This window comes from Colias philodice, chromosome 28 (genome assembly GCF_061535455.1).
Source record: "Colias philodice isolate Cphi_HAF_F1 chromosome 28, ilColPhil1 Martin Lab GWU primary, whole genome shotgun sequence".
NCBI lineage: Eukaryota > Metazoa > Arthropoda > Insecta > Lepidoptera > Pieridae > Colias > Colias philodice.
Window position 1 is genome coordinate 4,953,110 of NC_143113.1, and position 26,650 is coordinate 4,979,759.

Below are 26,650 nucleotides of genomic sequence, written 5' to 3' on the forward strand. Positions count from 1 at the left end.
TGTCACGTAGACAACAGATATTCCAACCGTGGGCGATGGGGTCGTCACATCCCTACGCCCTTATTATTTTATTTATTATTATAAAACAACCTACATACTTACCATATAATATATGCAATCTTTTCATCACAGTTCAACCCGGGCGAAGTCGTCGTAGGACGAATTAATATCATCTTCTGAAGATAGAGCAGCCACCGTCTTGCCTTCTCTGTAGAAATAGAAATATAGTACGCTAGCATTATTCTTTCAACCTGACAATGCCTCTTCTTTCTTACACAATATACACAAAATACTACAAAACGTAACAATAGATTTGTAAAATAATATTGTAATAAATTAAAATGTTGCCAACCTCTCCCATTCAGGTGACCGTCTCGTAGGTGAGACGCGACAGTGTCGCGGTGTTGCTATTTAAAATAGCACGCGTAAAATATAAAGTTGCTATATAAAAAAAATAAATAATAAAATATTTAAGTGATTTGGCGGTAAGTCAAAAGAATAAAATTTGAATGAAAAACGATTTGATGAGATTATTAAATAAAACACATATCGAAATTAAATTAAAGTCAATAATTCTCATTTAAAAAATAAATTATTCTTTAAATAATAAGTATAAAATATTTTATAAGGTTTATACATTGAAATTAAACCTGTATCAAAGTATATTCGGATATCTAATCTATAATTATAAAAATAAACGTAACCAGAATGATTAAAATATTATAAGAATAAAAACAGTAGGTATATTTTAAAACATAATATTTAGTTAGTTAATATAATTATTAAATTATTAATAAATAATATACTTTGTTATTACATTACATCAATTTACAAAATGCGTATATAAAAATCGTAAAAACTATTATCATAATTAAACTAAATATTCTACTATAATATTTTAAATGTATGTGAAGATGTTTGCTGTTTCACACAGGAACTACAGTCTACAGAACGGATGTCACTGAAAGTTTGCGTGCATATAGCATGTATAATGTTTATCATTATAATTTCAAATGTAATTAATTAATTTATAATATAGCTATAGGTACATATAGAGGGTATCCCACCGTTGGTATACTAAACTCAAAGGAGGTTATAGTTTTGCATACGCTGAGTACCTACGTAAAAAATACTTAAAAAAAACCCAGACACATTTTTTTTTCAAATAGATGAATTCTTAAAACTCTTTGTGTACACTCCTAACAAGCAACCCGCCTATCTTTGCCACCCGCACGTGAGCTATCGTTTAAAATTATGTTTTCATAGACAAAATGCTCACATTAGCGAAGCGGTATATGCTGGCTGCGCGAAGTTAGAGAAGAAAACATGGATGTTAGGGAAAAATTTAGCAAAAATTTTTTGGCGTAATTTTGTTGTTTAATAATTTTTTACGTGATCAGTGTATGCAAAACTATAAATCCCGTGCTTAGTATACCGATAGTGGGACACCCTGTATATAAATCTAAATTAGCCGTTATTTCGCTTGATCATGATATAACCTAAGAACGATTTTAGAGATACATAAATGGAAATTAGCAGATCTTAGCTTAGATTAAAAATTGTCTAAGTTAACGAACATGATATTATAACACAGTAACAATCTTTATCCATGATTTCAAGTGCTCAAGCGCTTATTTTTATATTCTAGTACAATTTTCTTTTGTTTCTTCTATTCTATAGAAACTTTCAATAAATTATACAAAGAAAAACATCAAATTGTTTATATCACGCCTAATTTTGAACTCATGTTTGCTTCGCGGGCTCCTATTTCCGTGTAGTTAAAAATACAACGAACTTAACCTAACCCACCCCCTTAACCAAACCAATTACGACTATACTAATTACGATCAGTCAAATCGTTGAACGTTCAACAACTGTACAAGTTTTCCTTTAGTCGTTAATTGTCGTCATTCAATGAATGCGCTAGCCATTCAATCAAATAGCAGATTCAAACAGATGACTGAGACATCTATACTAATATTATAATATAGTATACGCTTTATAAAGCTGAAGAGTTTGTTTGTTTGAACGCGCTAATCTCAGGAATACTGGTCCGATTTGAAAAATTATTTCGGTGTTAGATAGCCCTTTTATCGAGGAAGGCTATATATCACAGTATTACAATGTTATTTATATATCATCACGCTAAGACTAACAGGAGCGGAGCAATGCGAGTAAAACCGCGGAGCACAGCTAGTGTTATATAGCGCTGTCATTTTTCCATGTAAAAATACTGTTTTGAGACATGGAACAGGGGTGAAGCTACATAACATACAATTTTGTTTCACTTCTATATTTCTATTGTGTTCGCATCCGCAAATCTTATCTTACGACAGTTTATTATTCTCGACTCGCTCTGTTTCGTCAGATAATGTTTTGACCTGAAATATAGTCGTGACGTTCTTCATTTTGAGTTTTTGGTAAATGTTTGTGTTAATAGTTGAAACGTGGTCGGGTATCTCTTTCTAGTTTCTAGTCTTATCTATTCTAATGTTATGAAGAATTTGTAGGATAATCTTAAGAAGTACTTTGTAATTCTATCCTATCCTATTAATATTATAAATTCTAAAGTTTGTGAGGATGGATGTATGTGTATGATTGTTTGCTCTTTCACGCAAATACTACTGAACCGATTACAATGAAATTTAGCACACATATAGAAGCTAACTTGGAGCTTTCCGGGTAACTTGCGGCTTCGCCCGCTTTGTTTAAAACATAACAAATTATATATGTACTAAAACCATCCTCTTGAATCACTCTATCTATAAAAAAAAACGCATCAATATCCGCTGCGTAGTTTTAAAGATTTAAGCATACATAGGGACAGAGGAAACGACTTTGTTTTATACTATGTAGTGATGATACTTTCCTCAATGTCAGTATTAAGAATGCGATTTTCGCGGAAGTAGGTTAAACGTTCACCATTTTAAAATGTCGTGTATTCATACTTCAGTTATTTTGTTAGTATGACAAGACATGCACGATTTAATAGCGTTTTCGTGGGTTTTATGAAAGTAATTACTATCTACGAAGAACGAGTACCTATATTTAGGTTCGTCAAGGTTGGAACGTATGACATTTTTGGGCATTCTTTGGAAATATGTGTTTATGAAATTATTGACCGGTTGAAGTATTTTGATTTCTTTTAGGTCTATTTTGAGATTCAATAATTTTCAATTTAAAATTTGCACCCGTTTCGCGTTGTCACGGCATCACGTGTGAACGGCTAAACCGATTTCGATAATTCTTTTTAAAGTGAAACTTTTATTACATCGTCTCAAACTTTTTGGTCTGTGTAGCGCATGTCGCGTGTATCACGGCTGCCGAGGAGGTATACCTACTCGGCAGCCGACCGTCACGCGACATGCGCTACACAAAGCAGCGTTCGGAACCGTTCGAACAGTTTCACTTTTACCGTGGTTTCATAAAACCACACAACATTTTTTTTATTATATTCCTTGAAGTACGAGGATGGTTCTTATGTAGAGCAAAACGTAAATATGTACCACGGGCGAAGCCGGGGCGGACCGCTAGTAATAATATATTTATATATTTATGACTACGTTAAAAAATACGTTGGACTTTTTTACTGTCTCCACACTTACGATTAGTGATTACGTTATCAGATGTCATTAAGATTGTAATTAAGTTGTTAAATCATAACGAGTTGAACAATTAAGTTACATCTTAGTAGAGTGACCATGATTTTAAAAAGTATTTAACAATAATTGAAGCGTTTTAATAAGGGTTAAGAAAAAAAAATGTTGTGTGGTTTTATGAAACCACGGTAAAAGTGAAACTTTGGCACAAAATTATCGTATTGTACGGTTCCGAACACTGCAGACTGCTTTATACCTACTCGGCAGTCGGCAGTCGACCGTCACGCGACATGCGCTACACAGACCAAAAAGTTTGAGACGATGTAATAAAAGTTTCACTTTAAAAATGACGCTATGCGCGCAGCGTGGATGCATAATATTAGTTTTTATATTAAATCATTTTTATATTAGCTGGCTAGTAAGCTTTTGAAACTTTTACATTTGACCACAATTTTAAACAACATTCAGTTTATTTTAAAGAAAATCAATTCTTTTTTATATAGTTAGGCTACAACTCTATAAATTTTAACTGTATTCCAGAAATTTAAACAATAACTATCTAATTATAAATACAAAAGAAATTTATAAAACAAATAAATTACAGCCGTATTTATAACCCGATTTCAGTCAAAACCGTCAAATTTTCCTTATTCATACAAAAATTTTAAACATGGCAACTCAGAATCTCCGAAAAAGAAGCAATCAATGTCATTCTAATCTCAAATTACAATGGCATTACGTTCGCGCGCAAATGAAAGCTGTTCGCGCGAAGAGCAGCGTTCCGCTGGTGACGTCAGCGCTTTCTTTTTAAATTGCATTATGTAATGCCACAGATAATGTAATACATATACTGGTAATTTATTTTTAACCTGGATAGGTCGTGGTTAAAGCTTAGGTTATTATGAATGGATTGCATAAAAAGTTATTTTATTTAATTTTTGACTTATAAGGTCACAATGACCATCAATTTTGAGGTTATTTTTACAACACTGATTTTCTTGAATAAGTAATTGAATTTTTAGGATGGTTGGATAATTATTGCTATTAGATTTTGGATCCTTTTTTTTGATGTTCAAAATGCTTAGAATACACAAAATAGTTGAACTGATCAATTTATATAGTAAATAAGGCCGCCTTTCCATCTGCAAGAAAACTTGCGCAAGAAATGTCCGACAGTCTGTCTGACAGCAGCTTGCAAGTCTACTTGCAGGTGGAAACGCGGAATCTTGCAAGCTACTGTCAGACAGAATGTCGGACATTTCTGACGCAAGTTTTCTTGCAGATGGACAGGCGGCCTAATGTAACATATTACCTAGGAAATTCGACTTTTAGGATAAAGGGCATTATTTTTAAAGTTAAACTTTTATTACATCGTCTCAAACTTTTTGGTCTGTGTAGCGCATGTCGCGTGTACGACCGTTACGCGACATGCGCTACACAAAGCAGTGTTCGGAACCGTTCGAACTTCGAACAGTTTCACTTTTACCGTGGTTTCATAAAACCACACAACATTTTTTTTTCCTTATTCATCGTATTTACTATTTACTTTTTACCTTCACCAAGTGCCGTAACAAAATATTACTATTTGATAAAATTGTAGCTCAAGTAATTAACCCTTATTGAAAACTAGAAATGTTAGATAAATATCCATATATTTTTAGACTGGAATGCCATCGGTGACTAGCCGGTCCTAATCATTAACCTAAGAAAGCCGCTTCCGTGACACTTTCATGGCAAATTAAATTCTATTTCCACGCCCTTTAGACCATTTTACTTTATATTTAAATGATAATCATCACTAAATCTTATTTACAATTTAGAAATCTATACACACAGCAGTAAGGTCGACTTTAACTTGACATAATTAAGGTGTTTACGTCCTTACAGTTTTGAAATCGTTTCGAAAGTCACGAGAAAGTTTGGAGCGAGACCAAGAGGATTTGATACTTTATCGAAGTTATATGAGATCGAGATTGTTTAATCCGTGTTATGTAATATTATGGCTATTAACCTGGCAACCTTATGGTTCTTAATGTACACGTTTTGAAAGAAAGTGCTATCGAGTAAAGGGAAAAGCACTTATTTATATTGTAACTAGGTTTCCGCCCGCGGCTTCGCCCGCGCCGTCAAAGAAAAACCCGCATAGTTCCCGTTCCCGTGGGATTTCCGGGATTGCGTCATTTTCCCGGGATAAAAAGTAGCCTATGTCCTTTCTCGGGTATCGAAATATCTCCATACCAAATTTCATGAAAATTGGTTCAGTAGTTTAGGCGTGATTGAGTAACAGACAGACAGACAGAGTTACTTTCGCATTTATAATATTAGTATGGATACACTCATTATAATTTTAATCTTAATCTTAATATATATAAATCTCGTGTCACAATGTTTGTCCTCAATGGACCGATTATAATAAAATTCGCACACCATGTGCAGTTCGATCCAACTTGAATGTTGAGAGATAGGATAGTTTAAACATGTAGGTACCACGGGCGAAGCCGGGGCGGACCGCTAGTAGTATTATATTATCTGTGGTAGATGTAACTGCTTCTTTATATGCTTATTTCACAATGATGTTTCTTCGCCAATTAGAGAAGTGATGATATAATTTATATGCGGATGTCTATATTGCTCAATTTTTTGCACACTGTTCGATTCACGAACATTCAACTTTTGTCCTACAAAAAAATATACTTTATGTTTAACATTTTTCTAAGGAGTAAAAATAAATTAAAATAATGATGTATATTTTTCAATTAGGCTAACAACAAATAATGTAGGTAATAACTAATAACTTACTGGAAGAAATCGCTTTTAGGCGATAAGGCCGCCAAATTATACATTTATTTTAAGTTACCTATCGTTTCTGTAAATGTTGTTTTTGTGTGCATTGTACAATAAAGTGTTTTCTATTCTATTCTAACTTATCTCTTTATACTAAATAAATTACACACTTACGGGAAATCTATATCTCGATGACTAATATAGATATTGTAATACTGTGCTAATATTTTAAAGCTAAAGAATTTGCTTAAGTATTTGTTTGAACGCGCTAATCTCAGGCACTACTCGTCCGAAAAATTCTTTCGGTGTTAGAAAGCCCATTTATCGATGAAGGCTATAGGCATTATAATAATAATATAATAATATCATCCCGCTTAGACCAACACGAGCGGAACAATGCGGGTAAAACCGCGGGGCACAGCTAGTCTATACTATACTATTAAATAGCCATACCAGGTTAAATAATAAAATAAAAATATACTTAAAGCAAAAATCGTACTTATCTTATTCTAGGTCACAATCTATCTGCAAATTATATTTAAGCCAAATCAGTAGTTTTTGCGAACAGCAAAAATCATCTTCACACACATTCACAATTACTTTCGCATTTATAATTTTTGTGGGAACTAGGTTATGCATAATGCATATAATATAATGTTTAAAACGGTTTCATAATACAGTATTTAAATGTTCTTTATTATGATTATTAAAAAACTGAAAACAAAATAATATTACTTGAAATATAAAATTATATCAACGATAATAAAACCAAAAATTCAAATCACAAAAAATTCGAAAGTCGAATTCCTAAACACACATTAAAATAATGGTAGTTAAAAAAAATTAAAACAGATAAAACAAACCAAACAAACTTACACATTAGAATGTCAAGAACACGCGAAATCTTAATAAATCTTAAAAATGTGATATGTCATAATTACATACAATCCAATCCACAGATAATGAATAAATTGCGTAACGCATTAGCATAGAATAAATAAAACAACACGTAACAGAGAAAATGAAACGAAAGTGAAGTTATACAGACGTTACTTCCGATTTTGGCGCGAACGCGTGAGGACGTCAGTGTTGCTATGTGCAAAATTGTGTCAGAGTGAAATGTGCGTAAACCGGAGCGCGCGAATTCAAAATTTCAAAATTCGTAGAAGAATGTTTTTATTTTTTTTCGCGCTTGTGCATTTGGCGGGTTGTTCGGATTCTGATAATGACGTTTTCACAATGGATGACAGTTTGGAGGCGTCGGATAGGCGAAGGCCGAATAATGGTCCAGAGAAAGATATTTTAATGTTGGACGCATTGGGCAGGCGGAAGGGATCGTATGGTGGATACAGTTCGTCACAGGAAGACGAATCTATTATGGATTTGTTGGGGAAAAGTGAGTATTTTATAATTACTTAAGTTTTACATACGAACTTTTATGTTATTGGTTATCCGAAATTAAAGTTATACAAGCTAAGTTAAGCTCTTTATATAATTACAAATTATTTAATGTCACATTTTGAAGCAGTATTTCAATGTAACGGTAATTTAATAATAACACAAGAAATAACGCCTAAAGCTTACATAATCTGATGCTATATCATAGAATTAAATAAATTTTGCAGATATGTTGTTATTAGAATAAACATATTGTACGTAATACTTTGAATATATTTTATTTAAGTACAATGTGTTTATTAATAATTAATATAAGTAACAAAATATTGAATCTATTTTCCATTTTCATGGAAATTGCTTTTAAATGCAAATCTCCTGCATACATTTTCGTGCATTTTCCTGATGAAAATTCATAATAACAAATTTTCATCATTAGGTACTTACTTAACTTTATAAAAATGTATTACATATCTAACTGACTTCCTAATATAAAAATAATGTTATTCAACTGTTATATTTGATTAGTCATCGTTATTGATTCTCAAACACTTTCTAATGTAGCTGGTAGATTACGAAATTTGTTGTGTATGTTTTGTTAACGGACTTGCTTATAAAATTACGCTTTTCGCGCGTTTTGTCTAAAACCATGCTAAAACCTAATAAATTATATACTAAAACCTTCCTCTTGAATCACTCTATCTATTAAAAAAAACGTATCAAAATTTGTTGCGTAGTTTTAAAGATGCATACATAGGGATATAGGGACAGAGAAAGCAACTTTGTTTTGTAGGTAAGTACTATGTAGTGATGTTGACGCGAAAAAGGCGGGAAATTAAAGATTAACTTTTCTATCCTTTGTTTAAAATTAATCTTGCAAAATGATTTCGCCATATCAAACAAAAGGTTCTGCAATGTGTTTAAATTGTCGTTATGGAAAAATATACGAAATGTTTACGAAATTTTGTGGATATTAGATAATACAACGGATTTCAAGAAGACCCTCATTTGTTCTTTATTAATTGAAGTACCTACTTGTTAATCTATACTAATATTATAAAGCTGAAGAGTTTCATAATATGTATATTTGGTAGGTTATCTAAAAAAATGTTTTAATACAATTTTGACTAAATGCTCAAAGAATGTAATATTTTTATGCATTTCTTAATTTTTGTTACGAACTGATAAGTCATTTAGTCTAGCCATTTATAAGATTTATGCGGAAAAATAGCTTGTGAGCTGAATTTTTGTATACAACCATAACAACCCTTTTATCGGCGTCGTATCAAGATGTGAAAAATCAACATTGATAGCGCGCCGTGAAATAATTATAAAGGTCAAAAGGTCACGAATGAAATTTTTTTCAACAAGTTTTTCATGCAGATAGACTTTTAACGGTTTTTAACCGCGATTTATTCATTAATATTTTATTACAATCAAATTTAAAGCCTCGTCAATGTAAACATTTGTGAGCTGATAATCAATTGGCCTATAAGTAAACAAATAAACATTACAATTTCATACCACAACACACCACGCGATGAACGGTGAACAACCTCAACACCAATATATCATTTTCACTGCATCACTCTTACTATCGCTACATCGAACACGCGATTTGATGATAATCACTGTTGTTAGATGTACCTATGGGTTATAAATATCGTAGAAATTATGGTTAGGTGATGCGTTGATGTCTATTCTTGCATCGAATGTACCTTTTTATAATAATGTTAGACGTAACTTTTGATTTAATATTTTAGTGGATGAACAGCCCCCCTAGACAAGTGGCTTTCTATTAGCGTAAAGTTCAATAGAATAGATTATGAATGTATGAGATTGACGTTTGATTACGACGACGACGACGATTGCTTACGTCAATCTCATACATTCATATTCTATTCTATTGAACTTTACGCTAATAGAAAGCCACTTGTACTATAATAATACGGCAATTCGTACGAATCGTGCCTAGGGGCTCGGACGTTGTTTATACGACGTTCGACCCAACTACCCTCACTTAGCTTATAGTCGTTCACTTGCTGCGATTTGTTATCAACTATCTACATCAATTAGGTAGCTGTGTAGAATCGCAGTACATTCTTATTACATTCAAACTAGGGATGTAACGATACATGATTTTGCCGATACGATACCGATACCGATATTTGTAGTAATGTATCGGCGATACCGATACCGATACCGATATCGATGGCTTGGTAGAAAAATAAATAGTGAATTATGCATAAAAAGTTACCAACATTTAACAGAGACAACTGTTAATCGTATTCTTTTAAATAAAAATGCCAAATCAATAAACAACAAAACCATTTATTTTAGTATTATTATTTTACGAAGTCAGTTAAACTTTAAGTAATACACATACAATCAGTACCTAATAAAAGTTTACTATTGGTAGAGTTTTTTCAGAAAACAAAGTGCGCACGCGCGGGCGGCCTCCCGCATCGTTCATGGGGCGCGGGTTTTTGAATTATTTGATATCAAAAAAATTGGTTGTTTGTAAAGTAGGTTTACGATCGAGATGTTTACGTGATAACATAATGCAGTGGCAGCGCTCGAGATGAAACGGGAGATCGGTCCGTCTCTCTCTCGTTATACCTCCGATCGCGCTCGTGAGGTTTTGGTGTGACACAAGTTTATGAACATGTCACCCGACTAATACGATTTTAAAAACGTTATCACGTTAAAAATTAAAAAAATTCAAAATTATTTCTTTCTTTCCTTTACATAAACAAATTTGTGATTGGAACACTCCTAGTAAGCAAATAAAATGCTTGTGTCAGGAGGTTCCGCTCTTCCTTAACACTATTACAGAAACAGAAATAAAACAATATGAATGAATACAATGCAAAAACATAAAAGAAAAAGAAAGAATTTAATAAAAAAATATCGGTATCGGTTGATTTATTATCGGCGATACCGATATATCGGTATCGGTATCGGTATCGTTACATCCCTAATTCAAACTAATATTTAACCCGGCCTCACGTGTAATTTCTTATAATAATATTATGTTAAAAACAAAATAATACAAGTACAACCTATATACCTAATTATATATAGAAGTTGATATAACGATAAACGAAATTATATTTAAATTTATCACCACAATACTACTTTCTTTTTTTACTTTGGTACAATGAATACTCATAAAAAACTCTTTTTTTTTTCTTCATCCTAAAACAAATAGTTGAATTATTAGTTTAGTGTTTAAAAATTTGAATTCGTTAAGGTATCAAAATCTATACTAATATTATAAAGCTAAAGAGTTTGTTTGTTTGTTTGTTTGAACGCGCTAATCTCGGGAACTACTGGTCCGATTTGAAAAATTATTTCGGTGTTAGATAGCTCATTTATCGAGGAAGGTTATAGGCTATATATCATCACGCTACGACCAACAGGGGTGGAGCCACGGGGGTGAAACCGCGCGAAGCAGCTAGTTGCATATAAAATAATATATGTATACAACTATTATATTCAGTCGTTTGCAGTTAAGATATATTCAGATTTGATATTAATAAAATGTTATCATGTAATAATGCAATTAGACATTCAAACATATAATATACTAGCGATTCGCCCCAGCTTCGCCCGTGGTACCTACATGTTTACGTTTTTTTTCATAAAAACTATGCTATCTCTCAAGTTGGATCGAACTGCACATGGTGTGCGAATTTTATTATAATCGGTTAAGTGGTTTAGGAGTCCATTGAGGACAAACATTGTGACACGAGATTTATATATATTAAGATTAAAAGTTTACATACACATACACCATATATTTCCAAACTGTTACTGCAATAAACATACATCAACTTATGCGGTCTAAAATAATAATAATAATGTCCTGTCCCATTGTCCCACAAAATTCTCTAAAGGGCCTCTGCATGTTGGACCTGTGTCCCCACGTAAGCCTTCCAAAGGACCGGGTATCCGTGTATTATGGAGAGAGATATAATCTATACTAATATTATAAAGAGGAAAGGTTTGTAATTATGTATGTATGTATGTATGTATGGTTTTCACGCATAAACTACTGGACCGATTTCAAAAATTCTTTCACCATTAGAAAGCTGCATCTTCACTGAGCAATATAGGCTATATTGCATTTTCAAAAAAATTAGAGATCCTTAAAAATGGAATAATGTAACGCAATGTGTAAAAAATCGCGTGCGCTGCGGAATCTATTGAAGATAGAACAAAAAAATGTTCTACGGTATTATAGAATGGATCAATATCTACAAGAAAACGTAAATATGTACCATGGGCGAAGCCGGGGCGGACCGCTAGTGTAATATAAATAGGCAGACTCTGGGAAAACGGATAGTTTTTAATCAGATGTTTTTCTTATCATTGAGCTCGAAGCCTCGACGTTACAACTACGGTCTACGAATTACGACGTCTACGTAAATTGTGTTATAAGTACTGGAAGACTGTAAGATACTGTGGCGTTGCCACTTTTGTTATCTATATTTTATTATCCGTGGCGTTCCGAAACGGAACGCACTTGACCGTATTTCAAATAGATTCGACCGTTAATTTTCTCTTGTGATAGGCAGTTAATACCAAGACACAATTCATTAAGTCTCGTGTTAATCTGTATGTGCTGAACTCATTGTGGTGAAACATTGACCATTGTATAGTATTAACATATTATTGTAACAGTGAAAGAGTGATTAAAAGTTTAATCTACAAGGTTCTTTCATTTTACATTTTTTATGGGTAACAAAACCCCATAGTGTGAAAAAAGAAGTGAAGTCCCGTGTCCCCGTAGTGGGGTAAGGGGCAGATGCATTATTCATACATCTGTTTCACTGATCGATTTTCTTTAGGGACAAGTAGGTGATCAGCCTTCTGTGTCCTGCCAGACCGAGACATTTTTTTTTTCTTCGTCTCCACCGGGAATCGAACCCAGGACCCCTCGGTTCTACGCTCACGCGTTAACCACTGTACCAAGGAGGCGGTCAAAACCCCATAGTACCTTTTTAAAATTTTCCTTTAACTGATGATATTTTTCTTCGGATCTGGAAGAGACAATTTTCTGTGGTATAATTATTTTTACAAAATATTGACATAGAGAAATATTGAATAATGTTAAAATACAAAAGTGTGAGGAACGCACACAATAATTCTTTTGAATTTATGTTGGTATAAAAACATGGTTTTAACTTTATTGTAAATTAATTATTACGTACGGACGATTATTTATAGTACATACTATATATACATACTATGTACTATATTTATAGTACATACTAGGTATACCGTATAGTTATTATATGTACTATAAATAATCTCTGATATAAATAGTCTTTATTGAACCTTATAATACAAAGTTACTCGTATATTCCTTGTTTTATTAGCTTATTTTAACGACCGCTGTAAAATTAACTGTTTAATAATTAACTATTATAAAAAAAGAGAAATAGGTACTTGCATTGAGTAAATAATAATCATTTGCACACTCATAAAATTGAAGCGCTTTTCTGATATCGGAGGCTAGAAGTACTGAACAACCATTGTGATAATAAACAATATTATGTTGGTAGCTTTTTATGTGTCTGTAACACTTTTAGTAGAATACTAGCTGTGCTCCGCGGTTTCACCCGCGTGGCTCCGCTTCTGTTGGTCTAAGCGTCTATATATATAGCCCATGTCTGTGATATAGCCTATAGCCTTCGTCGATAAATGGGCTATCTGACAACGAAATAATTTTTCAAATCGGACCAGTAGTTCCTGAGATTAGCGCGTTCAAACAAACAAACAAACTCTTCAGCTTTAAAATATTAGTATAGATTTATAATTTTATCACTTCCTCTTCTTCCTATTAGTTATGTATTTAATATTTATGCAGGATTCTGTTTGATTAAAAACATGAAATAATAAAATAGACTCGATAAAAAAAAAATCACTAGTATCTTCACACTCTAACGATTGCTACGAGAAGGCTACGAGACATGGTAATTGGTAATACATAATATTATTATGATTTTTTTTTTCATAAACAATTATATTAAAACATTTGCGATGGTTTTGTCAAAGCATTTTGTGTAATTACTTTTAGTTTTGGTTTTATCGCCTCGCTATATCGACACGCTAAGATCTACAGGAGTGGAGCAATGCGTGTAATGCGTGTTCTTCACACAGTTTTGGCATTTATAAATATTATTTTATATATTATTTTATTATACATTTTCAGTGATACCCCAGACCTGTCGATACCGTGGTGCTCGGTATTCTTGCGGTCTGAGCATATCGTGCGTGCTCGCAGGGGGGAAGCCTTTGGACCTGTGCTCTGGGGGGATGATATGGGCGTGCTGTGTTGACCGGGACACGACGGAGAAGCCCACGGAGATCGCGCCGGTTGTACATAATGCCAGTGAGTATGTTTAGCTGTATGTTTGTATGTAAGCTACTGTTTTAGACTCGATTGGCTTCACCTGTATGTTTGTAAGCTACTCCTTTAGACTCGATTTCGACTTTACGGACAGATTTAATACAATATTGGTAGGTACACTTAATAAGGATCGGTCACAATATTTCATGAGTTACTTTTCTTATTATAATTTCATGATTTAAAACTTGTTTTTTTAATATATAAATAATTGTTTTGTTTATATATTTAGGAAAAAATTTAATCTTTAATCAAAATAATATACGTTTTTATATAGTAGAAGATCCGAACATAGGTCGACCTTCACCGGCGTGATAATAGAAAGAGACCAATTTTATAATAAAAGTAGTCGATTAAAAAATCTATTAAAGATGGGTTTGCTGAAAAAATCCTGGACAGGATATTTTTAGTTAACTATTAAAAAAATCTTTTTATTTTTTTTTAATTATGCAGTGTTGAGACAATAAACAATTTTGTTATAAAACAGCGCTCATGCTGATATATTTTTTTTCTATCATCTCATCAAGTGAAAGTAAACGGTACGGACATGCCTGTTTATACCTGCTAAGTGCCAACCTAGCAGTTTGTCCAGCCCCCCTAGACAAGTGGCTTTCTATTAGCGTAAAGTTTATGAAAAGATTATGAATGTATGAGATTGACGTAATCAATCGTCGTCGTCGTCGTATTCAAACGTCAATCTCATACATTCATAATCTATTCTATTGAACTTTACGCTAATAGAAAGCCACTTGTCTAGGGGGGCAGGTAAATATTAGAAAACCCTATGACTGCACATTCTGTAGGTTTCATACTTCAAGTCTATTATAATTTTTTTTATTATCTTGATAAGTACTGCAATTAATTAATAAAAATGTCCTGTCTAGGACTTTTCCAGCAAACCCATTTTTAATACATTTTTTAATAAATTTATTATATTTGGGCTCATTTTATTATCACGCCGGTGAAGGTCGACCTATATTCGGATCTAGACCAATAGTAATGTTTTTTATACTTGGTTCGATAAATTATGTTAGTAATTAGTATATAGTATATAGGATCTTTTGTTTGATTACGAATTTAGATATTTTTAATGATGTTAAAAAAAGTCGTTTATTTCACTATATAAGTAATTGCAATATTTAGTATTTAAAAATCTATATTACTTTTTTTGTAGAAACAATCTGTTTATTAATTTAGGCGAAATTAGCTTACCTAGTATATTTTACGTAAAAGTATTTATCAAATAACTTTATGTCCAAATTTTCGGAAAAAATGATATAAGTAGTATTATAGGTATAATTGTACTGCAGTTAGTACTAATTTTACTAAGATATTATGTTGTGAGTTGTGACTAATAAGCATTTGTAAAATGCACTCTGTATTAATAGCAATAAAGTAATTTTTTAATCCTCATTTTAATGAACACGTCGTTGCTTCTAACATTTGTGTATCGTAACCGTAAATAATAACAATGGATAACAATATTTGGGATACTAAAATAAATTTTAAACTTGCAAATAGTTCTACATCAATGTGGTAGTGGATGTGCTAAAGAAATTCTTGGACTACAAGAGCAAAATAATGCTGTTTCTATACAGATAATGATAGTATACGCAAAAAGATTATTTAAATTAGAAACGTATGTAGCGTTCAATAAAATCTCTCAACACGCATTGAAAAGTGTCTCAAGTAATGGCGACAAAAATGTACACATCAGAATACACAGCGTTTAATTGTATACCATCTACCGAGAGACCAGTGTTGGTACACCCGCATTTTTTCCGAGTAAAAACAGTGTACATATTATCGTATTATTAAATCAGCTGATAATGGTGAAATTAGTAATGACGTTAATCTATCCACTAACTTTCGCATTTATTAAAGTAGCAAGATTGCACCGTTAATAATGTTACCTAATCGTTATGTCTTACCAACCCTAAAATGCACTTTTTCAAATCCAAACAAATCAAAATCACCATTATTTACAACAAAATAAGGAGCAATTAGGGGTACCATCTTAAAGCAGTATTACATCCAGCGTGGGAAAGTGATGGCGCTATAAAACCTATATAGCTGTCAATTTTCCACACTGGAATTAATACTGCTTTAACATGGTGATGGTAAAGAAAGTGAAAAGCGGAGATCAAGTGAAATTCGAGAGAAAGTATATCCGTTCAAGCGTTGAGACAATAGTTACAAATAATTACATGTCCGATACAAAATTCGCTTTGTCTGAGACAATTACATTATTTTGGACTGATGTATGTAATTTTCTCGATTGTGAATGCAATTTTGGTACACTTAAGTCCCGTATTCATGCATTACTCGTATCCTTTTCCTAACCTTTCCCTTTCCTTTCTCTCATCAATCTTTTCTCTATCTTTTACCTTATAAAGCTGGCTATCCATTTGCGAAGCGAAGAAGTTATAGGACGCATTTACAAATGTGTATAAGCGGTGGCGCTTACCTTCAGGCAACCCACCTACTCCTTTTTCGACTATGATATATAATTATTGAGGTACTAGATTTCCGCCCGCGGCTTCGCTCGCGTTTTCAAAGGAAAACCCGCATAGTTCCCGTTCCCGTGGGATTTCCGGGATAAAACCTATCATATGTGTTAATCCAAGTTACCCTCTATATGTGTGCTAAATTTAATTGTAATCGGTTCAGTAGTTTTTACGTGAAAGAGTAACAAACATCCATACATCCATACATCCATACAAACTTTCGCCTTTATAATAGTATTAAGATAAGATTAAAATATTAAACAACTAGTCTAACTTACTATTTACAAATAAAGTAAAAAAAATATGTCTGGATCGAAACTCTGCCTATGCGTATATTAGGCAGAGTTTTCTAATCTATACTAGTTTGTTTGTTTATTTGCTTGAACACGCAAATATCAAGATCTGCTGGTCTGATTTGAAAATTATTACAACGTCCATTTATTGAGGAAGGATATAGGCTATATCATCACGCTAATACTAATATAAGTGGAGCAATGCGGGTAAAACCGCGAAGCACAGCTAGTATTCTACTAAAATTGTTACAGACTATTGTAGTTAATATTGTTTATTATCACAATGGTTGTTCAGTACTTCTATCCTCCGGTATGCAAAAAAAACGCTTCGATTTTATAAGAGTGCAAATGACTATTATTTATAGGCCGATTAAGAAGAGCTGGAACATCATTTTAATTAATAAATTAATAACAATGACCCCTGACTAAATGAAATTAAAGCTCTTAAAAATTTATGCTATTACAAAAACTTCCTAACCTTTAGCATATTCTTTTAGCAATGAGAAAATCATTGATGCAATAACAAAAATTATGTAAGACAGTAATTACAGTTACAGAACATTTTAACTGAATAATCAGGCATTCAATTAGACCTTGCACAGAGCAATTGAATCATCAAATTATACAACACAATAAAATTATTATATAACTGTGAGCTTTACAAATTTAACAGTTTTCCTTATCAAATATCATTAAAATCTGTTCAACCGTTCTTAAGTTAGATGTGATGTAACTAACACGACTTTCTTTTCTATATATAGATTCTACAAACGTTCTCAAGAAAATTATAGTCTAGACTTGCAACTACAAGCATTATAAGGATAATTATATATAGTATACTAGCTGTGCCCCGCAGTTTTACCCGCATTGTTCCGCTCCTATTTGTCTTAGCGTGATGATATATAGCCTGTAGCCTTCCTCGATAAATGAACTATACCTATAGCCTTCCTCGATAAATGGATCTAACAGTTAAATAATTTTTAAAACGCACCCATTGTTCTTGAGATAAGCTCGTTCAAGCAAACAAAATCTTCAGTTTTATATCGTTCGTATAGATTTGTACCAATATCCATACTAATATTATAAATGCAAAAGTAACTCTGTCTGTCTGTCTGTTACTCAATCACGCCTAAACTACTGAACCAATTTTCATGAAATTTGGTATGGAGATATTTTGATACCCGAGAAAGGACATAGGCTACTTTTTATCCCGGGAAAATGACGCAATCCCGAAAATCCCACGGGAACGGGAACTATGCGGGGTTTTCTTTGACTGCGCGGGCGAAGCCGCGGGCGGAAACCTAGTTCTACATAAAGTAATCTAGAAGTAGAATGTGCATTAAAAGCATTATAAGGAAAATTAGTAATTTCTTGAACTCAAATCGTAAATTAAAGCGGAAATACCACTTATAAGTACGGAAGTAAGTACGTAATAATTACATATAGGTACGTAATCAATCATTGCACGGAACTAAATGTAATCAATGATATAATTTGAGACTTTGTAATTTATGTGTATTTATGTGTATTCTATTTTATGTAATGTCTGTAATTTGGTGTGTACAATAAAGTTCTCCTTCATTCATTCATTCATTCATTCATTCATTCATTCATTCATTAGACTTTGTAATTTATGTGAAAGTACGTCGAACGGTGCATTTATCAAACGAACATAGAGCTAGAGTTAGAGCAAGAGCATGCTTTCGTGATATTTTAGTGTAAACGAAAACTCGTATTCAGTGTTGTTCAGTATCATAACATTGCATATAATCTTTTCGAACGCACTAAGAACAACGAAAGTATGCTCTACACCTGTTTACACTAAAATAATTTGACATAGTGGGGTTACATGGTAGAGGTCATCTCTATTGTGAAATAGTTACCTACAGCCGTATGCCGTAGTAAAAAAAACGTATAGTAGTAGAGTGCGTTTCACGAAAGAGTTTTTTTTTAAATCAAAAATGAGAATATTTTCTCTGTCATTTTTGATTAAAAAAAAATATTTTCGTTTTTGACAGTCAGGTATGCCAACATAACGGCAGGGGAAGTCTTTCGTGAAACGCACTCTACGTTGTATACGTAGTACATATATTATTATTAGTCTGTGGTAGTACCTGATTGACAGTCGGTAATAGTCCTGTTTAAGTTAACAATGCTATAAATGTAAATTGTGTTCAATTTACGTATGTTTTAGTAGTAGAACTTGAGATACTGTACTGTACAGTGATTTGCACAATTTATTTAAATAAGGCATGAAACGTAGAACATTTGAAAACCTAGAAAATTAATAATTTTATAATATAGATGAATACGATTTTAACCAACTCAGTTACCTAACTAGTAGCAGAACCAACAGAACTTAATAATACCAATGAATACAATTTTAAATACAATCATAGTTACAAATTATCGATAAATTATAATAATATAAACATAGACAGAGCCATAAAAGACTGAATCCAAAACATATTTGAATAGAATTGACACATTAGGAGAACCAAAACCAACTACCAAAACGTAGGTACTGAGTTGGTTTTGGTTTTACTGTAGCACAGAACTTTATAATCCCTAGTATAAAAACTATTTTTAATATGAAGTATAGTTCACAACCATAAGACTGAAATCAAAATACTACAATTACCAGAGACACAAGCAGAACCAACTCAGTGCCCTGACTATTATAAACTTAACATACCAAATGGAACCAACTCATTGCCCTGACTATTATAACTATTATGACTTAACATACCAAATAAATTAAACAGCACACAATTCCAAACCAGGTGACCTTATAGAGATCATCGGCACATTCCCACAAGACACGTACACAAATCAATTCGACCCAGTCTACATATACACTGCGCACAACCGGCCAGAACCAGACTCGAACCGGCCAGAACCAGACTCGAACCGGCCAAAACCGGACTGGAACTATTTCCAAGTGAAACCCTCGTACCATGAGACTACGGAGTTCCACCAGGACCCGTTCTTGGGCCATAATGGTGATGATGATTATGTGCCAGTGCACGGTGTTAATAGACCGAGTTATCCGGGTGAGATGTTTTGTTCATTGCATGGTGTGGTTGTTCAACGATGACTTCAAAAATACTGCAATAGGATTCATATAGGAGTAGATTATATTATGTTGAATAAAAACGTATTACTTTAGTTTTTCTGTAAGATTTTAAAATGCAGATGATTAAAAAACAATTCCATATTAAGAAAACTGCATGCATTTTTTCTGTGTTGGTTTAAAAAAAAATAAAGATGTTAAAGAACTTTGTCTTTCATAGGTTTCAAGCAAAAAATGAACTACAGGAACTATAATTAAATATGTAGGTACTCTATGTGTCTTTCTTTTGTAGATTCTTCAAAAACTTCATTCAAATAATTACTGACTTTTGCTGAAGTAAAACTAAATTATGTACTGCATGATTTCCAAAGTGTATACTGCACTTTTATTTGATGAAAAGACTGATATCAACAAAATAGAATATGATATTACCCAACTAGACCAACAATTTATATGAATTTCAACCTTATTATTAAATTATTTAGGTACATTATCCAAATCGTTGAACTACTACATCTATACCGCTTTAAAATGCACTGCGTATCATAATCATCACGCACCCTGTATAGCACTTGCTTTATTGCACTTTTTGTTTGTTTGTTGAAGTGAAACTTCTTTAGGCACGTTGAGAATAAAATTTCACGTCTAAGATCGCGTCATGGCAATAACATCATGTCTGGAGTAAGGCGATTTTGGTATTTTTGAATCTTACCAAAGAAGTTTCACTTCTGACACGTGTGCTCGGCACACACGATCTTTTGTTTGTTTGTGTGTTTATTTGTTTTGCTTGATGTGGTTGCGGATTAGTTATCGATTTAGATAGTAGAGTATTGAATGTATGTTAATATTTAGGTGTTAGGTGATGTAGAAAGATAGATATAAATAATTCCTGTAATATCTCAGATTATCAATAGAGTAGAGTTATTAATAGACGGCTATGCTATTCCTTCAAATTTCGTTGAAATATCTAAAGATGAATATAGAACACACTTTATTGGAAAATCAGTAGTATAAAATATTAAAACTAAACAAGACACGACTATACAACCAAAACTATTATTTATAGTCGTAGGCCACGTTTGAGAAATTTTAACTACAACTGATAAAATACATAATATGTAGTAAACAAATAGCCTAATCAATCAGTCATTTAATTTGCAAAGCCAAATTTTCTCCAGCCAATCTTTCCACGACATATGTAAACAAAAGAGTAAATAAACTATAACACATACCTATATTATTACGACATACATATAAAAAAGATGTGAAATTATATAACAATCGAACCAACTAACCTCATTCTATAATCTACATTATCTATTATATTCTTCAGGTTGCGGAGAACATTTCACACGATCCAACCGTATTGTTGGCGGCCATTCTACCGGCTTCGGCTCCCATCCTTGGCAGGCTGCGTTAATAAAGTCTGGTTTTCTGAGCAAGAAGCTCGCGTGTGGAGGCGCCCTTATATCTGATCGATGGGTGATTACCGCTGCTCATTGTGTTGCTACGTAAGTGAATATTATTTAAGTCACTTTATTTGGTCTGGTTGCGTTAATAAAGTCTGGTTTTCTAAGCAAGAAGCTCAATCGATGGGCGATCACAGCTGCTTATTGTGTTGCTACGTAAGTGAATATTATTTAAGCCACTTTATTCGGTCTGGTTTCGTTAATCAAGTCTGGTTTTCTAAGCAAGAAGCTTGCGTGTGGAGGTGCTCTAATATCTGATCGATGGGTGATTACAGCTGCTCATTGTGTTGCTACGTAAGTTAATATTTAAGCCACTTTAATTGGTCTGGCTACATTAATAAAGTCTGGTTTTCTAAGCAAGAAGCTCAATCGATGGGTGATCACAGCTACTCATTGTATTGCTACGTAAGTGAAAATTGTTTAAGCCACTTTAATTGGTCTGGCTGCGTTAAGTCTGGTTTAATCTTATATTCGATAGATGGGTATAATTATCACTTTAATTAGTTTAAAGTTTGAATTTACCTTACGCATTATGATAAAAAAGGCGTTAATCGGAAATGTAATTCAAATTTGTTACAATAGATACAGAGACATGCTTACTGAATATCGAAGTCCTTTTTTTTGAGAAAGAGGCCTTATCGGACTCTACTTAAAAAAAAACCATTCAGTAAATATTCTTAAAAAAACATTTGTTTAGCTCTACTCATCAAATTCATTTTTACTTATTCTAGCCGTTTACTTTAACTATAATACATTATTTATCTCTCCCCTGCTTATATTATCCATCATTTTTAACTATTAACTTATTTAATTCATTAATATACTATTTCCAGAACTCCAAACTCACAACTCCGAGTCCGTCTCGGCGAATGGGACGTCCGAGACGCGGGCGAAAGATATTCGCATGAAGAATTCGCGGTACAAAGAAAGGAAGTACATCCGTCGTATGAACCAGCGGACTTTAGGAATGATGTTGCACTAGTACAGCTTGATAGAGGAGTTGTTTTCAAGCAACATATATTACCGGTAAGTAAAACTCACAATTATATTACCAAAAACCCGCAACTTTAACTCCAACTCACAAAGAACTCGCAACTTTGTCTTGTCATTTGTAATGATGTGGCATTGGAACAGCTAGGTAGAGGCGTATTCAAGCAACATATTATATTACCGGCAAGTAAAACTCACAACTGTGTTAACTAAACTCACAACTCATATGACTACCTAAAACTAGAATTCAATTGTATAATAATATTTTAAAGAAGATAGATATGTGTATTTTATAAGACCAATAGAATCCTACTAATGTTATAAATGCGGAAATGTATGTTGGTTACTCTTTCACGTAAAAATTACTTTACGAATTTGGATAAAACTTTACAGTGATCAGAATAATACATTAGCTATGAGCCCGCAGGAAATAAATCTATATAATAACAAAATCGACAAATGTGTTGGTAAGCGCATAACTCGAGAACGGCAGAACCGATTTCGTTAATTCTTTTTTTATAATATTCCTTGAAGTACGAGGATGGTTCTAATGGATAGAAAACGTAAACATATACCACGGGCTAAGCCAGGGCGAACCGCTAGTCTACACTAATATTATAAAGAGGAAAACTTTGTTTGATTGTAATGAATAGGCTCATAAACTACTGGACCGATTTTGATGAAATTTGACACAAATAATCTTTAGAGTTTAGACCCTGAGAAAGGCTACTTTTTATTGCGAAATATGTACCACGGGCGAAGCCGGGGCGGACCGCTAGTTAGAAAAAAAAATGTTAATAATTTCCCATTTCCCATTTCCAGGTGTGTTTACCACAAAAGCAAATGAAACTAGCGGGCAAGATGGCGACCGTCGCGGGTTGGGGACGAACACGGCACGGGCAGAGCACTGTGCCTTCTGTGTTACAGGTATTATACAGATACAGGTAGATATAGGTACAGATACAGGTAGAGACTATAGATAAAGGTATAAATACTGATACAGGTAGAGATATAGATACAGGTGTAAATACAGATACAGGTAGAGATATAGATACAGGTACAGGTATAAATACTGATATTGATACGGATACAGACACCGATTCCACATTTATACTTCGAGTATCAATACTAATACCGATACAGATATTAATATAACAAACTCAAACTAAAAAAAATATTTATTTAATTGGACTTCTTATAAAAGCACTTTTGAATCGTCATAACATAATCAAACAGGAGGTAGACGTAGAAATGATTCCAATCGAGTGCTATATATACATCTTCTTACTCATTATCATTTTTTCCCACTAAATAAACAATAATTTACCCACTAAATGCACATTTACCCACTAAATAAATGCCCAATTACCCACTAAATAAATGTCGAATTCCCACTAAAAAATACACATTTACCCACTAAATAAATGTCGAATTACCCACTAAATAAATACACATTTACCCACTAAATAAATGCCTAATTGCCCACTAAAAATAATAATTTCACAACAGGATGTAGACGTAGAAGTGATTCCCAACAAGCGATATCAGCGTTACTCATAACATTATTGTTTCCCACTCAATAAAATAATTTACCCACTAAATAAATACAAATTACCCACTAAATAAATTCACATTTACCCACTAAATAAATACGCATTTACCCACTAAAGAAATACACATTTACCCACTAAATAAATACGCATTTACCCACTAAATAAATTCACATTTACCCACTAAATAAATACACATTTACCCACTAAATAAATACACAATTGCCCACTAAAAATAATAATTTTACAACAGGAGGTTGACGTAGAAGTGATTCCCAACGAGCGATGTCAGCGTTGGTTCCGCGCGGCCGGACGGAGGGAAACTATACATGATGTTTTCTTATGTGCGGGGTATAAAGAGGTCAGTTTTATTGTTGTTTTTAGTAATAAGGTATTTTTGTACTTTAAGCAAGTTGAAGACCAGGGAGATAAGGGGTGATAAAAAAAATTAAAATGAAATTATACTTATTTGCCAAAAGGTTATTAAAATATGTACATATATTGATACTTGGTATCTTGGTACAGACTATATTATGTTTTCCTGTGAGCGGGTATAAATAACTCACTTTATTTAATAGTTAATATTAAATAATAATAATTTTTGTTTTACAACATTCGTGAATTTGATATTTTTGTACTATTCAAATGCTTTATAAATGTTATTTTTTTTAAGGAAAAATCATAATAATTTTATCAAGCAAAACTCTGCCTTCTCTTGTTATGAGTTATCATAGTAACAGTATTGCTTATTCTAGTAAAAAACTTATATTATTTTACTAATATTTTATCATCCTACTTATACTTATAGAATAATGCTTTAATACATTAAAATTATTAAATTTTAAATTATATTAATATTATAAAATAATTTTATTGACTGGCCGGTTGGCTTGGTTGGTAGTGGCCCTGCCTTCCAAGCCAGAGGTCGTGGGTTCAATTCCCACCCGGGCAAATATTTGTGTGATGAACATAGATGTTTGCTCTGTGTCTGGGTGTTAATTATCTAAATAAGTTTTAATTTAAAATTATATATGTATGTTTATCAGCCATCTGGTTTCCATAACACAAGCGAAAGCTTAGTATGGGATCAGATCATGTGTGAAAATTGTCCTGAAATATTTATTTATTTATTTATTTATTTATTACACAGGGAGGCCGAGATTCCTGTCAAGGGGACAGCGGAGGCCCACTAACAATGAAACTCGAAGGGCGAAGCACCCTCATAGGGTTGGTCTCTTGGGGAATCGGCTGTGGAAGGGAACACCTTCCCGGGGTATACACTAATATACAGAAATTCGTTCCCTGGATAGATAAATTGGTTAATACGTGATTTTTTATGTAAATTACATACTTGTTTATACGAGATTTTTTTGTATGGATGGAAACGAAAAAATGATAGAACTTTTTTTGTGTACGTGACTTGGATTTGAAAAAAAATGTGATTTGTATGAAAATTGTGTACTTGGAAATGGAAATTTGTAAATGATTTGGGAAAAAATTATACTTTTTAAGATATTGTAAAATTGAAAACACATAATAACTTGGAAATCGAAAAATGAATTTCTTTTTCATGCTTTCCAATATTTAAAAATTAAGAAAAAGCTCTCTTGGATAACAATTATAATTGTTAAATTGAATTAAATTAAAAATTGCTAGAATTTCATGTGATATAATTAAATAAGCAATAATCTTTTGAACAGTGTGATTTTTTAAAACAACGCCATCTAGTCCCAAAGAAACAAAACTCGTGGGTACTAGAAAATTTTAAATATTGTTTTTGTAAATAATATTATACCAATAAAATATTAATTTATGATAAATATTTTATAGATAACAAAATAAATACTCAATTTTGCAATTATTTAAACTAGTGAGATGAGATTGTTTTTTAAATCGTTTTATATTATATACTTAGTTGTTTTTTTATTAAAAAGATATTTAAGATCTCAAAGTTGAATTTTTAACAAAGAGCTTGTAATAAAGGGCTGATTTATTTATTCGCAGTATAAAATATAAATTACGCTATTACATAGAAATTTAACCCGGCAAAATACCAAATTTACCCCGGCAATTGTCGGAAAATAAAAATAAATTCCGACTTACTGGACGATCATTTTTGTACGGCATCTGTGTCATACTATTTCAATACTGCTTTTAATCCATTATTCCGCAACGCCGAACAAACATCATGGATACAAGGGGAAAAATCTCTACCTGTACTTTCGAATTCTCATCTACACTCAGTTGGACAGCTTACAAGTGACGGCATAGTGCTGAATCTTATTATTTTATGCTCTTATATCGTTCTAGATAGGTCACCTGGTGGTTCAAATGACCCATAACTTTTTCAACATAGGCCTGTAGTCTATTTCATTTGTTCTATTACACGAATTTCATATATTTACGACTTTATCGTATCTCTTTTTTATAAAAGATTTGTTTAAAGAGATGAATTTATTGTTGTTATTTAAGTAGTAATAAAATCCTAAATTAGGATATTACCATGTGGTAAATTATTTAGAATAAGTTATTTTAGTGTTTTATTTATTTTTTTTAATAAATGTTTGGTTTTGTA

General features: G+C 32.6%; 1 protein-coding gene and 1 long non-coding RNA gene across 6 annotated transcripts in view; one reads left to right on the forward strand and one right to left on the reverse strand.

Annotated features, from left to right (window-relative positions):
- Positions 1-1,324, reverse strand: part of LOC149476356 (uncharacterized) — a 119,492-nt gene extending 118,168 nt beyond the window's left edge. Inside the window, exon 1 of the long non-coding RNA XR_016317887.1 lies at positions 1,050-1,324. This is a non-coding gene — a long non-coding RNA (uncharacterized LOC149476356). The remainder of the gene's footprint in view (positions 1-1,049) is intronic.
- LOC149476364 (serine proteinase stubble-like) lies at positions 372-26,650 on the forward strand. 5 transcript variants are annotated; one of them, XM_089712248.1, is made up of 9 exons: positions 372-485; positions 7,343-7,779; positions 13,999-14,178; positions 19,777-20,046; positions 21,400-21,577; positions 22,369-22,561; positions 23,348-23,452; positions 24,329-24,436; positions 25,226-26,650. In XM_089712248.1, the coding sequence occupies exons 2-9, from the start codon at positions 7,503-7,505 to the stop codon at positions 25,403-25,405; spliced, it is 1,491 nt and encodes a 496-aa protein (XP_089568374.1). In that variant the 5' UTR covers positions 372-485; positions 7,343-7,502; the 3' UTR covers positions 25,406-26,650. The 5 variants fall into 5 exon arrangements, with proteins under 5 accessions (XP_089568374.1, XP_089568378.1, XP_089568376.1 ...); XM_089712252.1 differs by lacking the exon at positions 19,777-20,046; XM_089712250.1 differs by lacking the exons at positions 24,329-24,436; positions 25,226-26,650 and adding an exon at positions 24,035-24,100.